Source organism: Carcharhinus amblyrhynchos, chromosome 2 (genome assembly GCF_965287045.1).
Source record: "Carcharhinus amblyrhynchos chromosome 2, sCarAmb.v2.hapA, whole genome shotgun sequence".
NCBI classification, from domain to species: Eukaryota; Metazoa; Chordata; class Chondrichthyes; order Carcharhiniformes; family Carcharhinidae; genus Carcharhinus; species Carcharhinus amblyrhynchos.
This window is the reverse complement of record NC_137325.1, coordinates 147,160,520-147,178,784: the sequence shown is the minus strand read 5'-3', so window position 1 is coordinate 147,178,784 and position 18,265 is coordinate 147,160,520. Positions and strand designations below refer to the sequence as shown.

General features: G+C 44.7%; 1 protein-coding gene across 1 annotated transcript in view; it reads left to right on the top strand.

Annotated features, from left to right (window-relative positions):
- bop1 (BOP1 ribosomal biogenesis factor) overlaps nt 1–18,265 on the top strand; it is a 161,214-nt gene that overhangs the window by 10,206 nt on the left and 132,743 nt on the right. The window contains exon 2 of the mRNA XM_080214009.1: nt 15,637–15,840. Within this exon, the coding sequence (XP_080070135.1) occupies nt 15,637–15,840 (204 nt within the window). The remainder of the gene's footprint in view (nt 1–15,636; nt 15,841–18,265) is intronic.

Sequence of the window (18,265 nt, the reverse complement as noted above, 5' to 3'; positions counted from 1 at the left end):
AGCACCTTTATACAGCTGCAACATAACCTCGCTGTTTTTAAACTCCATCCCTCTAGCAATGAAGGACGAAATTCCATTTGTCGTCTTAATTACCCGCTGCACCTTGCAAACCAACCTTTTCGGATTCATGTACAAGGACATCCAGGTCCCCCTGCACAGCAGCATGCTGCAATTTTTTACAATTTAAATATTAGTACATTTTGTTATTCCTACCAAAGTGGATGATCACGCATTTACTAACATTGTACTCCATCTGCCAGACCCCTTGCCCACTCACTTTGACTATTTATATCTGTTTGCAGACTTTGTGTCCTTTGTAGACTTTTTGTCCTGTGCACAACTTGCTCTACCAGTCACCTTAGTGCCATCTGCGGATTGTGATACACTATATTTGGTCCCCAACTCCAAATAAACTATGTAAATCGTAAACAAATGCAGACGCAAATCTGATCCCTAAGGCACACCACTACTCAGTGCCAACCAGAAAAACAGCCATTTACTCCTCCTCTTTGCCTTTCCATTAGTTAACCTCTTCAATGGGTTGCCAAATATTAAATTTAATGCATCATTTTCTCCAGTACCTTGCTCAACTTGTTGCATTGAGTCACAGCCCATCTACATGCTGATGTATGAGATTTGATTTGATTTATTGTCATGTGTGTTAGTATACAGTGAAAAGGATTGTTCTTGCACACCATACAAACAAAGCATATTGTACATAGAGAAGGATGAGAGGGTGTGGAATGTAGTGTCTCAGTAACAGCTAGGGTGTGATTTATTAGAGTTAGAGTAGTTTTAAAAGCATAGAACAAGAGTGAAAGATAGAATTAGAGAGTATGGAGGGGACAGCTCACAATAAGTTGCCACCCTTTGGTGCCACCTTGAATCACCCTGGCAGACACTGACATTGTGACCAGACCATTGTTTCAGAAATTGGAGACTATTATTGTTATTCTTTCATGGAGCATGGGCGTCACTGGCTATACCAGCATTTATTGCCCACTGAAAGTGGCAATGCAGGTGGAGAAGGTAGTCAAGAAGGCATACGGCATGCTTGCCTTCATCGGCTGGGGCATTGAGTTGAAAAATTGGCAAGTCATGTTGCAGCTTTATAGAATCTTTAGTGAGGCCACACTTGGAATATATTGTTCAATTATGGCCGCCACACTACCAGAAGGATGTGGAGGCTTTGGAGAGGGTATGGAAAAGATTTACCATGAGCTTTCCTGATTTGGAGGGCATTAGCTACGAGGAAAGGCTGGAGAAACTTGGTTTCTTCTCACTGAAACAACAGAGATTGAAGGGCATCCTGTTAGAAGTCTGCAAGGTTTGTGAGAGGCATGGACAGAGCAGATAGTTTTCCCCGGGTGGAAGAACATAAGAACTTAAGAAATAGGAGCAGGAGTAGGCCATCTAGCCCTTCGAGCCTGCCCCGCCATTCAATAAGATCGTGGCTGATCTGAAGTGGCTCAGTTCCACTTTCCTGCTTTCTCCCCATAACCCATCTACCCGCGTCTTAAATATATTTAGTGAGGTAGCCTCCACCACTTCAACGGGCAGAGAATTCCAGAGATTCACCATCCTTTGAATGAAGAAGTTCCTCCTCAACTCCGTTCTGAACTGACCCCCCCTTATCTTGAGGCTGTGCCCTCTAGTCCTGCTGTCCTTTCTGAGCGGGAAGAACCTCTCCACCTCTACCCTATCCATCCCCTTCATCATCATATACGTCTCAGTAAGATCCCCCCTCATCCTTCTAAACTCCAACGAGTACAAGCCCAGACTATTCAGCCTCTCTTCATAGTTCAACCCCCTCAACTCTGGTATCAGCCTAGTGAACCTCCTTTGCGCTGCCTCCAAGGCCAAAATACCCTTGCGCAAGTGCTGCGACGAAAACTGCACACAGTACTCCAGCTGCGGCCTCACCAGTGCCCTGTACAGTTGCAGCAAGACCTCCCTACTTTTATATTAGAAGAGTCAATCACTAGGTTTAAGGTGCAAGGGGCAATGTTTAAAGGAGATGTATGAAGCAGATTTTTTTTACACGGAGAGTAGTGGGTGCCTGGAACTCATTGCCAGGGGAGGTAGCGGAAGTGGATACGGTAGTGACTTCTAAGGGGCATCTTGACAAATACATGAATAGGATGGAAATAGAGGGATAAGATGCCCAGAAGGGTAGGGGGGTTTTAGATCAGTCAGGCAGCATGATTGGTGGAGGCTTGGAGGGCCATAGGATCTGTTCCTGTAGTTTAATTTCCTTTGTTTTTTTGTTCTATCCCTAATTTTCCTTGAAGGTGGTGCTGAGCTACCTCTGTAGTCTATGTGCTGCCGTATATCCACTGTGCTATTAGGAAGAAGTTCCAGAATTCTGATCCAGTGACTATGAAGGAATGGAGATCATAGTTCCAGTCAGAACGGTGTGTATTTGAATGGTAACTTAGAGATGGTGATAGTCCCATGTATTTGTTGCCTGTCCTTCAAGGTATGAGAGGTTACAGTGTCAGAAGGTACTGTCAAAGAAGCCTGGGTGAGTTATTACAGGATGCGTATTTGATGGTATGTAATGCTGCCACTGTGCATTGGTGGTGGAGGTCGTGGATGTATGTTGCGGTGGATGGAATACCAATTAAGTGAGCTGCTCGATCCTGTATGGTGTCAAGCTTTTTGAGCGCTTTGGAGCGGCACTCGTCAGGCAAGTGAAGGGCATTTCATCACAAACCTGACTAATACCTTGAGGATTATTGACAGGGTTTGGGGAGTCAAGTGGTGAGTTACTTCCCAGTCTGCGACGTGCCCCTTGAATTGTCGAATCCCTTCAATGCAGAAGGAAGCCATTCAGCTCATAGTCTGCACTGACTTTCTGCATCTTACCCAAGCTCTTTCCCACACCCTATCCCCATAACCTCACACATTTACCATGGCCAGTACAAGTAGGTGATTTTCACAGTAATAAAGAAGCAAAATACTATGGATGCTGGAAAATCTCAGTAGATTTGACAGTATCTGTGGGGAAAGAATGTAGCCAACATTTCGCGTCTAGATGACCCTCTATCACTCTGCCTTGATATCAGACGCAGTCACACTCACCTTGTGCCTTGAGCTCAGCGTTTTTGTCCATGCTTAGAGGAGGGCTGTAATCAGGGGCTGAGCATCAGTGAGCAAATTATTGCCGAGCAAGCACTGCTTGTTAGCACTGTTGGTGACACTTGCCATCACTTTATGGATGATCGAAAGTAGACTGATGGAGCAGTAATTGGCTGGGTTAGATTTACCTTGCTTTTTAGGACAACAGCAAGTTAAGGTGGCACGGTGGCACTGCAGCCTCACAGCTCCAGGAACCTGGGTTTGATTCCTAGCTTGAGTCGCTGTCTATGTGGGGGTTTGCACGTTCTCCCCGTGTCTGTGTGAGTTTCCTCCCACAGTCTGAAAGATGTGCTGGTTAGGTGCACTGGCCATGCTAAATTCTCCCTCAGTGTACCCAGACAGGTGCTGAAGTCTGGCGACTAGGGGATTTTCACAGTAACTTCATTGCAATGTTCATGTAAGCCTACTTGTGACCAATAAATAAAGTTTCTAAACTTCATAAAACTAAGCTTATGCTTAGGCAATTTTCCACAACGCCGGTGTTATGAAACCAAATTTACCTTGGTGTTGAGAATGAAGGCCAGGAACTTCAAGTCCCAACATGCTCGGTGTTTACGTGCATGTGCAAACAGGGAGCAGACTGCCCATGCACAGTCATTTTTACGTTGTTTGGACCCAGCGTTCCCGTGCAAGAAGGAAACAAATGGTGCCAAAACCCAGGTCAGGTAACTGGGATTGGAGAGCTATCGTGATGAGTTGTCCCTAGTTGCCTTGCTGCAGTTGTACAGGGTTTTGGTGAGACTGAATCTGGAATACTGTGCAGTTTTAGTTTCCACATTTAAGAAAAGGCAGGCTTGCATTGGCAATAGTGAGAGGGTGCAGAGGAGATTTACAAGGATGTTGCCTGGACTGGGAGGCATGCCTTATGAAGTTAGGTTGAGGGAGCTGGGACTCTTCCCTGGAGAGACGAAGGTTGAGAGGCGACCTGATAGAAGTTTACAAAATGTTGAGAGGAATAGATAGGGTGGACTCTCAGAGGCTATTTCCCCAGGTTGAAATGGTTGCTACGAGAGGACACAGATTTAAGGTGCGGGGAGGGAGGTTCAGAAGTGATGTTAGGGGTAAGTTTTTCACTCAGAGGGTGGTGAGTGAATGGAATCGGCTGCCGTCAGTGGTGGTGGAGGCGAACTCGCTGGGGTCTTTTAAAAGACTTCTGGATGAGTATATGGGGTTTAATGAGATTGAGGGTTATAGATAGGTCTGTAGGTTGGTAGGTGTTGATGTGATCGGCACAACTCGTGGGCCGAAGGGCCTGTTTGTGCTGTAGTGTTCTATGTTCTATGTTCTAGTGCAGCAAAGGCTCATTAAATGGTCCCTGGAATAAGGGGGTTGTCCCACGGTGGAACTTTTTCACACAAACTGGTGGTTTTGGTCTGGAATACACTGCCTAGAAATGTTATGGAGGCAGGTTCAATCAAGTCATTCAACAACATTATTTTTATTCAAGAAATCTAATGTGCAGGGGTTCAGGGAAAAGGCAGGGGAACGGCACTTAATTCTGAAGCTCACTTGAGAGGCCGTGTAAATACAATGACCTCCTGCGCCGTAACAGTTCGGATGAGAGGCTGAGTACATTGGGCTATATTCTTTGGAGTTTAGAAGAATGAGAAATGATCTAATTGAACCATGTAGATTCTGAAGGGAACGGAAACAGAAAATGATTGACGTACTCAGCAGGCCAGACAGCATTAATGGGGAGAAATAGAGTTAATGTTTCAGGTCAATGACTTGTCATCAGAACCAGCAGTGCAGTGTTCTGGTTTTGTGATTCTGGATAGATTGGTAGGGCCAACACTGAGATTGTTTCTACTCAGCTCAGGATTAGGGGGCTGATCATTTTGGACTGAGATGAGCAATTTCTTCAGTCAAAGGATTGTGAATCTTTGGAGTTCTCTACCAGAGAGTTGTAGATGGTGCATTGTTGACTATATTTAAGACTGGAATAGGCTGACGATCTCAGGGAATCCAAGAGATAGAAGGAAACAAAGCAACCAGTTTGCACACTGCAAGGTCCCATAACCAGCATTGACCAGATGATCTATTTTAACTATGTAGGTCAGTTCCAGAAAAAAACTCGCCTGGATTTCTTCAAAATACGCTGTGGGATCTTAACTTTAAAGTTTATTTATTTTTGTCACAAGTTAACACTGCAATGAAGTTACTGTGAAAATCCCCTCATCGCCACACCCCGGCGCCTGTTCGGGTATACTGAGGGAGAATTTAGCGTAGCCAATGCACGTCTTTTGGTAGACACCTACCTGAGAAGATGTGAGATCTTGATTTACTGTCTAATCGGAAAGACAGCAGCTTTGATGGTGCAACACTCCTTCAGAGCTATCTGCTGAAATTACCTGCTTAAATCTGTGGAGTGGGGTTTGAGCTCTGAAGCTTTGGATTCAGACACTAGTGTTACCACCTGAGTCAAAGATTCATTGTTCTCCTGCTCTTTGAGCCAATGTTGATCCCAGAAATAAGGTTTAACTCATCGTTCAGCTCATTGCTCTTTGTGCCATATTTGCTGTGGCCACCCGGCAGTTGTTTTGCCGACATGAGTCATTTCATTTGAAAAGTATTTTTTTTTAAGAGACCTGAGGCGCTAAACAAATGCGGATGTCTGTTTTTCCCCAATTTCTTTTGATTTAACTCAAATCAACCTGGATTGTGGCCATCGGTTATGGAATTGATGTGCTCTGATTTATTTAAGTAACACATTGATGTGTCTGTCCTCAGACAACGTAAACCTGATCCAGAAACCCAAAATGGAGTCACTTGCTTCATTCTGAGCAATGGCTATGACTGTCTGAAGTGCAGCAGCAACCTCAGGGAGAGGTGTGATTTCAGTGCACATTTCTTTAAAAAATTTTCTCCCAGAGAAAGATCAGATAAAAGATGTAAAAAAAAGTTTCCCTGACCCGAATAAAGATTTTAATAGCTGTGGCTTGGAAAGCTGCCTCAGGCTGGAATAGGTGTACCTTTGAGATGCCTGGCTGAATTTTGCATTGAAGTCCAGATGGTCAATCTCATGATACTTGGTCAGGTCCATATCTGGCCTCCTCGTGATTTAATCTCTGCCAGGCTCTTTACGATACAGAGACAGTAATCGTAGAATACAGAACATTCAGCCCATGGTGCCTATGTCTGCTCTGAGTGCTGTCCAATTAGTCCCACTCTCCAGTTCTTTCCCGATATCCTTGCAAATATGTTCCCTACAAGTATTTATCCAATTTTCTTTTGAAAATTATGATTGAATCTGCTTCCAGATTGAGCCTGCGGTAGTGCATTCCACATTGTGACTGTAATATCTGTTTTCCCCTCATGTCAAGGCTGCCTGACCCAACTTCCATCCTCCCACTGCTGAATAATTGAACCCAACAAAATTTGTGGGACCTCCTCTCTGCACCTTGTCTAAAAATCTCAAAATATATCTCATTCGAGATAAGTTTGAGTCATCTCCTGTCCTTACCTTGCCCTTTCAGACTGGGTGCCTGTTTTTGAAAGTGTGTTTCCTTACATTTAGATGAGCTAAATGCAAATTGTTCTGTCATTCACCACCTTCTCTTCCTGGAATAGTCACTATATTTATATTGAACATAGAACATTACAGAACATAACATGCCCTTTGGCCCACAATGTTATGCTGAACATGACACCAAATTAAACTAATCCCTTCGGACTGCCCTTGGTCCATATCCCTCTATATTCGTTGCCCTGGTCCATATTGATTGGTGTAACAAATTGTCCCTAAATTATTCTCCCCTCAACCTGGTTTCCAATGTGGGTGCCATAAGCATAGACATGGGTCAAGGGTGGAAGAGGAAAAGCACATTGTAAAATGGCGGCGTGAGCTTGTTGGGCCGAAGGGCCTGTTTCCTGTGCTGTGTTGTTCTTTGTTCTATAGCCCTCTATATTCGTTGCATATTCAACTGCTATGAAACGAGGAGAAAAGAAGGTTGGAACCCGGCAACCCATTAACCGACACTTTTGATTTGGAGGTACTTGAGTAGACTGATCGGGTGAAGTTTGTTTCAGTCTATGGCGTGTGTTGGTTGAGTTATCATTTGGAGATTTCTGTGGCTAGAGGCTGTTCTCTGGCCCTGCCTTTTTGTGGGCTTTGGGTTAGGAGATGGCAAGCATTTCTTGTATTCCGCTGCAGTGGCCAATTCCAATTGTGGATGTGGACTGAATGCTATTTTGCTATTTTGGAGCCCGATTGCACTCAAATGACCTTCCTAAAGGAAAAGAGACCGAGTATGAGAACTACTTGCTTCCTCTAGTCCACATTTTGAAGTGTTGAATTACTGTACATGTGCCATTTGGTCAGAACTGTCCCTCTGCTCTCATACTGAAAATCACGCTACTGAGTTTCACATTACAGTAGAAGAATGCTTGAGGCTAAAACTCTGCAATAGCTTTCGAATATGGATGTTGTGTTGTCCACTATGGCTCATTTGGTAGCACTTTTGTTGCTCGAGTCAGAGGGTTGAGTTCAACACAATGTGAAAGAATTGAGCACAAGATCTCAACTAACATATGTTCCCAGTTAGTTCACTTTATTTCCCAATTATCCCTTCTGAAACCCTCATTGGGCACTTTTATTTCCCCAAGTGGTCAGTGAAGACTTTCGAGGTTTTTCTAGCATGCTAGTAGTTTTGTTTTTAATGGCATCTACTTATTTGCTATTGTTTCAATCACTTCAATTTGTCTATGTACCTCACCAGGTATAGCTTGCCTCTTCTTTCTCAAATCTGCTGCGCGTTATTGTACCAATTTTCTTCTCTTCTAAGTTACGCTTTGCTAGAAACTGTGATGACTTTTCCCAAAAAGCTTTTATCCACATTTAAGATGATCAGTTGGATCACTTGTAGCCTGATGTGGCAGCAGCTCTGGCTCTTTATAGGCCTGTTTGCACACTCCCTTAGCAATTCCATTCCCCCTTTCTCCTTCTCTGCTCCAATTCTGAAGTGAAGAATTAAAATCTCCCAGCACAATCATTTTGTTATCCCCACTTACCTCTTTTAATCTGCTTGCAGACTTCCTTTTCCATTTCCTTCCCAGAATTTCACAGCAGTCGAGAATACCTCATCCCTCCTCTTAGTGTTTGCAGCTTATGTTTCAGGAAAACTCCAGCTATCTTGACTGAGCCCCTTTCTTGGCTTGTCTACACCACCCATCCTTAAGTCATTAAGAAATCCTTACTTCAGTCTCTTGGCTGCGCTTTGACTACAGCTGAAGCATGTCAGTGCCGAGTGCTAGTGAGGCTAGGAACAGGGAGATTGTACAGTTGAATGCGTGGCTAAAGGACTGGTGCAGGAGGGAGGGTTTCAAATTTGTGGATCACTGAGAAGTCTTTGAGAGAGGATGGCACCTGTACGAGAAGGACGGGTTACACCTAAACTGGAAGGGCACCAATATCCTGGCTGGGAGTTTTGCTGGAGGGTTTAAACTAATGTGGCAGGGGATCAAAACAGTAGGTCAGTAAGCACAGAGGCTGGGGACGAGCTTGGGGCCAGGACAAGGCTAGTTAAGAAGAAGAGCATTCTGGAGGAGGATGACCTAAGTGGGCCTCGAGGTCTGGAGTGCATCTGCTTCAATGCAAGGAGTGTAATGGGTAAGACAGACGAACTTAGGGCCTTAATGCTTATGTGAAATTTGGATGTGATTGTGGTGACAGAGACTTGATTAAAAGAAGGAGAGGACTGGCAGCTGAATATTCCAGGGTATAAGAACATAAGAACATAAGAAATAGGAGCAGGAGTAGGCCATCTGGCCCTTCGAGCCTGCCCCGCCATTCAATAAGATCATGGCTGATCTGTCGTGGCTCAGTTCCACTTTCCCGCCCTCTCCCCATAACCCTTAATCCCCTCTCTTATCAAAAACCCATCAACCCGCTTCTTAAAAATATTTAGCGAGGCAGTATAAGTGTTTTCGGCAAGACAGAGGAAGGGCTAAAAGAAGTGGGGGAGTAGCAATATTAGTTAGGAGCATATCACAGAAGTGCAGAGGGTGGACAATTTAGAGGGGTCATGTAACGAGTCACTGTGAGTGGAGCTCAAACAGGAAGGGCGCATTCACTATGCTGGGGTTATACTACAGGCCACCCAACAACCCACGGGAAGTGGAGGAACAGATATGTAAGGAGATTCTGGACAGGTGCAGAAAAAAATAGGGTTGTTGTAGTGGGAGACTTTAATTTCCCTGGGAAAAGTGCTTAGGGCTGGGGGTCTGGACGTGAGGAAATTTGTAAAATGCGTACAGGAAGGTTCTTCGGAACAATATGTAGATAGCCCAATTAGAGAGGGGGCTATACTGGACCTAGTACTGGGTAATGAGCCCGGTCAGGTTGTCAGAATTCCGGTAGGAGAATATGTGGCAAATAGTGACCACAATTCTATTAACTTTTTAGGATCGTAATGGAAAAGGATGAGTGTTGTCCTACAGGTAAGATGCTGAATTGGGGGAAGGCTAACTATAGCTGGATTAGGCGGGAATTGGTGGCTGTTGATTGGGAGAGGCTGTTTGAGGGTAAATCCACATCTGATGTGGGAGTCTTTTAAGGAGCAGTTGATGGGGATGTAGGACAGGCATGTGCCTGTAAAAAGGAAGGATAGGAAAGGTAGGTTTTGAGAGCCGTGGAAAACCAGGGAAATTGAGGATCTGATCAAAAAAGAGAGGCGTACGTTAGGTCCAGGCAACTAACAACAGACAGAGCACTAGAGGAATACAGAGAAAGTAGGAAAGAACTCAAACGGGGAGTTAGAAGGGCAAAAAAGGATCATGAAATGTTCTTGGCAGACAGTATTAAGGAGAATCCTAAGACATTTTATTCATACGTGAGGAACAAAAGAGTTGTCAGGGAAAAAAATTGGACCTCTCAGGGACAAAGGAGGTGAATTATGATTAGAGCTCAAGGAAGTAGGGGAGATTCTAAATGAATACTTTGCATCAGTATTCACAAAGGAGAGGGACGTGTTGACAGGGAGAGTCTCGGAGGGAAATGTTGACCGTTAGAGAAAATCTCCATTACGAGGGAGGAAGTGGCGGGGCAGGCTCGAAGGGCTAGATGGCCTACTCCTGCTCCTATTTCTTATGTTCTTATGTTCTAAGTGTTAGGTTTTTTTAGGGAACGTTAAAACTGACAAATCCCCAGGGCCTGATGGCATCTATTCTAGACTGCTCAGGGAGACAAGAGATGAAATTGCTGGGCCTCTGACAGAAATCTTTGTCTCTTCATTGGACACAGGTGAGGTCCCCAAGGATTGGAGGATAGCGAATGTGGTACCGTTATTTAAGAAGGGTAGCAAGGATAACCCAGGTAATTATAGGCCAGTGAGCCTGATGTCCGTGGTAGGGAAATTGTTAGAGAGGATTCTTAGAGATAGCATGTATGCACATTTAGAACGGAATAATGTCATTAGTGATAGGCAGCATGGTTTTGTAAGAGGGAGGCCATGCCTCACAAATTTGGTGGAGTGTTTTGAGGAGGTGACAAAAACAGTTGATGAGGGAAGGGCTGTGGATGTCGTCTATGTGGATTTTAGCAAAGTGTTTGACAAAGTCCCTCATGGCAGGTTGGTGCAAAAGGTTAAATCTCACAGGATAAAAGGAGAGGTGGCCAGATGGGTAGAGAACTGGCTTGGCCACAGGAGACAGAGGGTAGCAGTGGAAGGGTCTTTTTCTGGCTGGATGTCTGTGACTAGTGGTGTTCCACAGGACTTTGTACTGGGACCTCTGCTATTTGTGATTTTATATAAATGATTTGGAAGAAGGTGTAACTGGTGTGATCAGTAAGTTTGCGGATGACACAAAGATGGCTGTACTTGCGGATAGCTATGAACGTTGTCGGAGAATACAGCAGGATATAGATGGAAAATTGGGTGGAGAAATGGCCGATGGAATTTAATCCAGATAAATGTGAAGTGCTGCATTTTGGTAGAACTAATGTAGAGGGGAGCTATACAATAAATGGCAGAACCATCAAAAGTATGAACACACACAGGGACCTGGGTGTGCAAGTCCACAGATCCTTTAAGGTGGCAGCACAGGTGGAGAAGGTGGTGAAGAAGGCATATGGCATGCTTGCCTTTATAGGACGGAGTATAGAGTATAAAAATTGGCGTCTGATGTTACAGCTGTATAGAACAATGGTTAGGCCGCATTTGGAGTGCTGCGTCCAGTTCTGGTCGCCGCACTACCAGAAGGACATGGAGGCTTTGGAGAAGGTACAGAAAAGGTTTACCAGGATGTTGCCTGGTATGGAGGGTCTTAGCTATGAGGGGAGATTGGGTAAACTGGGGTTGTTCTCCCTGGAAAGACGGAGAATGAGGGGAGACCTAATAGAGGTGTATAAAATTTATGAAGGGTATGGATGGGGTGAACAGTGGGAAGCTTTTTCCCAGGTCGGGGGTGACAAACACGAGGGGTCACAGGTTCAAGGTGAGGGGGGCGAGGTTTAACTCAGATATCAGAGGGACGTATTTTACACAGAGGGTGGTGGGGGCCTGGAATGCACTGCCAAGCAGGGTGATGTAGGTGGACATGCTGGGATCGTTTAAGACTTATCTGGATGGTCACATGAGCAGTCTGGGAATGGAGGGATACAAAAGAATAGTCTAGTTGGACCAATGAGTGGCACAGGCTTGGAGGGCCGAAGGTCTTGTTTCCTGTGCTGTACTGTTCTTTGTTCTTTGTCACAGGTCTCTGCCATTGTGAACTACTGCCTCTCTGTGGGTGCCTGACCTGTGGTAGTCACTTTTCCACTACACACTGACCTAGATCAGGAATTTTACTGACACAAAACTCAAGTGTGGTTAAAGCTGTTGTGGCTATCCTTCAAATCTATGAGTTGCTTCCTTTCTTGTTTGCCCTCCCAGCCTGGGGTTGGTGGCAGCTAGGGGGCAAGGTTGAGTTGTCATCTGGTGTATCTAAATATTTGTATGAAATGCCAAAGCCAATACTGGTCCACAAATGACACCAGTTCTGGAAATGCTCAGTAGGCATGGCAGCTTCATTGGAGAGAAAGGAACAGTCAACAGATTTCCAGCGTCTGCAGTATTTTGGAGATGATATTGCAGCTTTGCTTTTGAAAAGGTTCTCATTGATCAGTGGAGCATAGATTTGTGCTGCAGAGGAGACTAAGAGAGAGCTGATTCTGTAAGGGTGTGCCTAATATTTGAGTGCCAATTCCTGGAAGTACCAAGTCAGTCAGCTTGGTTCTTCAGTGCTCTCACTGCTTCCTTTGTACTGGGAATGTGATGTACTGGGGCTAGACTAACGTTGTCAACTGCTTTCCTATGTTCTTACTGCCAAAGACAAAGTGTTGAGAAACATGGCCAATTCTTGCTGATTTTTGAGGGGAATTTACTTCAGCAGCAGAAAATATACTGTCGCTAATGTGCTGAAGACCAATTATTCTGTAATTGAAGTTTTTTTTTTAACAGTTGGATGATATGAAACTTGGAGACGTTGTGAACTGTGAGGAGGATAGTGTAGAACTTCAAAAGGGCAGAGCCAAGTTAGTGGAATGGATGGACAAGTGGCAGATCAAGTTCAAGGTGGAGAAATGGGAAGTGATTCATTTTGGTAGAAAAAACATAGAGAAACAACATAAAGGGTAAAATTCCAAAGTGGGTGCAGGGGCAGAGGGAACTGGATGTATAAGTGCATAGCTCATTTGCAGATTGGGGGAAACATTTAATAAAGCATACAGTATTCTGGGTTTTATTGGTGGGGTATAAGAATACAACAGCAGAGATTATGGTAAAAACAAATTACTACAGGTACTGGAATCTGAAACCAAAAGAGAAAATGCTGTAACATCTCAACAGGTCTGGCAGCATCTTGAGGTGAGAAAAGGTGATCTGGACTCAAAAACGTCAGCTCTTTTCTCTCTTTACAGATGTTGCCAGACTTGCTAAGATTTTCCAGCATTTTCTGTTTTGGTTAGGGGATTATGATAAGTTTGTATTAAACATTAATTTGACCTCAGCTGGAGTATTGCATCCTGTTCTGGACACCACACTTTTGAAAGAATGCAAAGGCATCAGAGAGAGTACAGAAAATATTTATGAGAATGGTTCCAGGGATGAAGAACTTCAGCTATGAAGGTAGATTGGAAAAGATGGGATATATTTGCTTGAAGAAGAGAAGGCTGAGATGAGATTTGATCATGAAGGGACTAGACATGGCAAAATTATTCCCATTGGTGAAAGGCTCGTGAATCAAAGGACAAAAATTAGTAAAAGGAACATAGTGAGTGGCTCTGCTTCCCTCCTCAACAGCACTGTGTGTGCCTACACCTCAGACTGCAGCAGTTCAAGAAGACATCTTCTGAAGGACAATTAGGGATGGGCAATAAATGCTGGCCTAGCCAATGACACTCACATTCGTAAGTGAAATTATAAAGAAGATCTGGAATGCGCTGCCTGAGAGTGTGGTGGAGGCAGGTTGATGTGTCTAGGGCGGTGGATAGAGGAGAGCCAGTGGATGTGGTCTTTCTGGATTTTCAGAAGGCGTTTGACAAAGTACCTCACAAGAGGTTATTGCAGAAGGTCGAGGGACATGGAGTTGGGGGTGGGGTGTTAGCGTGGATAGAGGATTGGTTGTCAAATAGGAGGCAGAGAGTGGGGGTCAACGGGTGCTATTCGGATTGGCGGATGGTGACTAGTGGAGTGCTCCAGGGGTCGGTGCTGGGGCCTCAGCTTTTTACCATTTATATAGATGATCTAGAGGAGGGAACCGAGTGTAGGGTATCGAAATTTGCTGATGACACCAAGATTGGGGGAACGGCAAATTGTGCGGAGGGTGTGGAGAGTCTGCAGAAGGATCTAGATAGGCTGGGCGAATGGGCCAGGAAATGGCAAATGGAATTTAATGTTGGCAAGTGTGAGTTTGTCCACTTTGGTGGGAATAATGGTAGGAAGGACTATTACTTACGTGGCGAAAAACTGCAGCAGGCGACGGTGCAGAGGGACCTCGGGGTCCTTGTGCATGAGTCGCAAAAACCCAGCTTGCAGGTGCAGCAGGTGGTCAGGAAGGTGAATGGGATGCTGGCCTTCATAGCGAGGGGGATTGAATATAAAAGTAGGGAGGTCTTGCTGCAGCTGTATAGGGCATTGGTGAGGCCGCAGCTGGAGTACTGTGTGCAGTTTTGGGCGCCGCACCTGCACAAAGATATTTTGGCCTTGGAGGGAGTGCAGAGGAGGTTTACTAGGCTGATACCGGAGTTGAGGGGGTTGAGCTATGAGGAGAGGCTGAATAAACTAGGCTTGTACTCGTTGGAGTTTAGAAGAATGAGGGGAGATCTCATTGAGACGTATAAGATGATGAATGGGATGGATAGGATAGAGGTGGAGAGACTCTTCCCGCTCAAAAAAGACAGTAGGACTAGGGGGCACAGCCTCAAGATAAAGGGGGGGCAGTTTAGAACGGAGTTGAGGAGGAACTTCTTCACTCAAAGGGTGGTGAATCTCTGGAATTCTCTGCCCGTTGAAGTGGTGGAGGCTGCCTCACTAAATATTTTTAAGACGCGGGTTGATGGGTTTTTGATAAGAGAGGGGATTAAGGGTTATGGGGAGAGGGCGGGAAGGTGGAACTGAGCCACGACAGATCAGCCATGATCTTATTGAATGGCGGGGCAGGCTCGAAGGGCTAGATGGCCTACTCCTGCTCCTATTTCTTATGTTCTTATGTTCAATCGAGACTTTGAAAAATGGAATTGGATTATTATCTGAAAAGGAAGAAGGGTTATGGGTGGTGGGGGGTGGGGGGAGTTGGCAGTGGGACAGGTGAATGGCATTAAGCAAATTGCTTATTCAGAGAGCTAGCGTAGATGTGATACCCTGTGGTGTAGTAAATCTGTGAGGCAGTTTTAGGAGTTGGAAAAACCCATAGGTAAGATTCCACCTTTGCAGAGTATTGCACTTCTCAATGGTGTGTGGGCATTGTTGGCAGCCATGATGTGGATATGCCAGCATTGGACTGGGGTAAACACAGTAAAAAGTCTGACAACACCAGGTTTAAGTCCAACCGATTTACTATCAAATAAATTGGTTGGACTTAAACCTGGTGTTGACGGACTTTTTACATTGTTGGCAGCGCCAGCATTTATTGTCCCCTCTAATTGCCCTTGAACAGCAGCACTCTGTGGTGTAAGTGTACTGAGTTGCATTAGGGAGGAAGTTCCAGGGTTTTAATCCAGTCACAGTGAAGGAGCGGTGATGTAGTTTCAAATCGGGGTGGTATGGGGTTTGGAGGGAAGCTTGCTGATGGATGTTTCTATGCATCTACTATCCTTGCCCTTCTTGAGATGATGGGGGTTTGGAACATACAGTTGATGGAGCCTTGGTGAGCTGCTGCAGTGCGTCTTGTAAATTACTTTTCACCGTGCCCCTATTGTTAAGAGAATGTCCTCCAGTGTGCTTTGAGCTGGACCACAAGTGATCTACTTGGTTAATTTGAAATGCATATTTTTAATTTTTGTGTGTTTTTATTTTACAGCTTTCTGTATTTGAAAATGCAGCAGTTGATGAAGATGCAGGGGACCTAACAGACAGTGAAGAGAGCCTTTTCTCTGGATTGGAGGATTCGGGGAGTGACAGCAGTGATGGAGATGATGAGGAGGAGGATGAGGAGGGAGAGGATGATGATGACAGTGGAGTTGAAGAGAAGGATGAGAAGAAGTTCAGCAAGTGGGATGTTAAGGTGAGTTACAGCAGCAGCATTTCTGTTTTTCCCACGAAAAATAGTGTGTCCTGAGCATACAGCCAATGTTTGGGTTCTGTTTGTAATGAGTCATCTCTAGCTGGGATGGTGGGCAGCTGATCTGAGCTGAGATTGTTGCTAATTCAGCTTGTGAAGATCTGCCTGTGGAGGGGCTTTATACTCATCGTAAATTGCCCATTCGCTCAATCAGATGTCCCTCCTTTGGTTGAGATTAGGAGTTGCTTTGGTGCTGTGAACCCGTTAGACAACTTGGCTTTTCCAGTGCTTGTTCCTTGAGCGTAAAATGTTGGCTTTACTTCGGAAGCCAAGCCCTGTAAAACTGAGCTCAACTTTATATATGAACAATATGGGATACCCTGAGCCAGTGTTTCATTAGATTAAACAGTACACCGAGTATGTAAGGTTCATACCCGAGTTCCAACTGCCAAAGCAAATCTTCGCTCCTCTCAAGGAAGGTCCTGGAACAAGAGGAGGACAAAGGAAGTACTTCAAAGACATCCTGAAGGCTCACCTCAAGAAATGCAATGTAGACATCAGTGCCAAGGAGACTATTGCTCTTGGAGCAGTCTCTTAATCGAAGGGACACAATTCCTCTAGGAGACGTTATGGCAGGAGGAGACTCAGAAAAGAAGGAATCCCAGCGATCTGGAATCTAAAGACCGAACCCATCTCCTAGAAACGCCTGCCAAGTGTGCGGTTGAATATGTGGCTCTAGGATTGAGCTCATCAGCCATGCAAGGAGCCACAGAACCCATGACAAATAACACGGAGATTCTTAAATGGACAGTTACACCCATTAGTGAGTGATCATGAAGAAGAAACATCGAGTTCACTCTGCCATCAGATCCCTGCCAATGGCTGGGGATTGAAAATCTAGTTCAGGTGAAACACTGGATCAGATTATTATATAATGTAAAACTAAACAGAATCAAAAGGGATAAATAGATTTCGGACTTAATTTCTACAGAACAGTGAGTGTGGCTAAATTTAGTGAGTCAGATGGGCCTAATGAGCTCCTGTGTGGTAAGATTTCGTAATTCTCTACTTTGAGAACAACTTTCTGACTTCCCTTTGTGATGGAAACATATCAACTGAATAACGAATGCAAACTCGCCAAACCTTTCTCTCGATTTAAAAGAGTGAGCAGTGATCTAATCAAATGCAGAGAATGTTTCCCCTTGTGGGGAAAATCATAATTGGAGGTTGCTGACATAAGACAGCCACCAAGAAATCCAATCGGAAACTCAGAATTTTCTTTAGCCAGAGAGTGGTGAGAATCTGGAATTCACTGTCAGAGTGGTTGAAGTGAATACTTTAGATACATTTGAAACAAGTGTACACTTGACAAGCTAGGTTAGTGTAATTTGATTTATTACTGTCACATGTATTAACATATAGTGAAAAGCATCGTTTCTTCCACGCTGTACAGACAAAGCATACCGTTCATAGAGAAGGAAAGGAGAGGGTGCAGAATGTAGTGTTACAGTCATAGCTAGGGTGTAGAGAAAGATCAACTTAATGCGAGGTAGGTCCATTCAAAAGCCTGACACGGTAGGTTAGAAGCTGTTGAAGGGAGCAAAGAGTTACAGTGATAGATTTAGATGAGGACAGGAGAGGCTTGAGTGGAGGATAAGCAGCAGCGCCTGTTTTTGTGCTGGATGTTGTGTACATTCCAAAGTTCGGGAAACTGCCTAATTGATAAGAGTTCAGAAATTTCAGGACTTCCTGTGATTCCTGGTGTGAAGAGAACTGTCAGAGTCCAGTTGACAGGATATGAACTCCCATCAGCTCCTATCACAGAGGGTGACTTGTTTGCTTTCAAACAGAGAACAGACACTGGCGTGAGGCGTTTTAAGAAAAGTGCTCTGGATGTCACAGGCAAATCTGATGTTTGTGTTCCGTCACTTGCCTCAAGAAGGTGATAAGTGAGCTGGCACCTTGCAGCACTGCAGTCTCAATGATGATGGTATTCTCTCAGTGCTGTCAAGTACAGAGTTTCAACAGCCAGTGACAATGGAAGAACAGTCAATATATGTTCACGTCAGGATGGTGTATGATCTCCAGAGGATTTTGGCAGTGGGTGTTCCCGGGCACCCGTTACTCCTATCCTTCTAGGTGGTGAAAGCCATGAATTTGGTGAGTCCTGCTGAAGAAACCTTGGTGAGTTCTGCAGTGCAACTTGTAGACAGTACGTATGGCAGCCAATTTATGCTGGTGGTAGAAATGGTAAATGTTTAGATGTTTGAAGTGTTGATCAAGAGGTTGCTTCATCCTGGATGGTGTTGAACTTCTTGCATGTTTTTGGATGTGTACTCATTTAGGTAAGTGGAGAGTATTTCATCAGGTTCCTAATTTGCGCCTTGTAGCTGGTGTCTTTGGGGGAGAAGAATACTGAGCCTCTGAC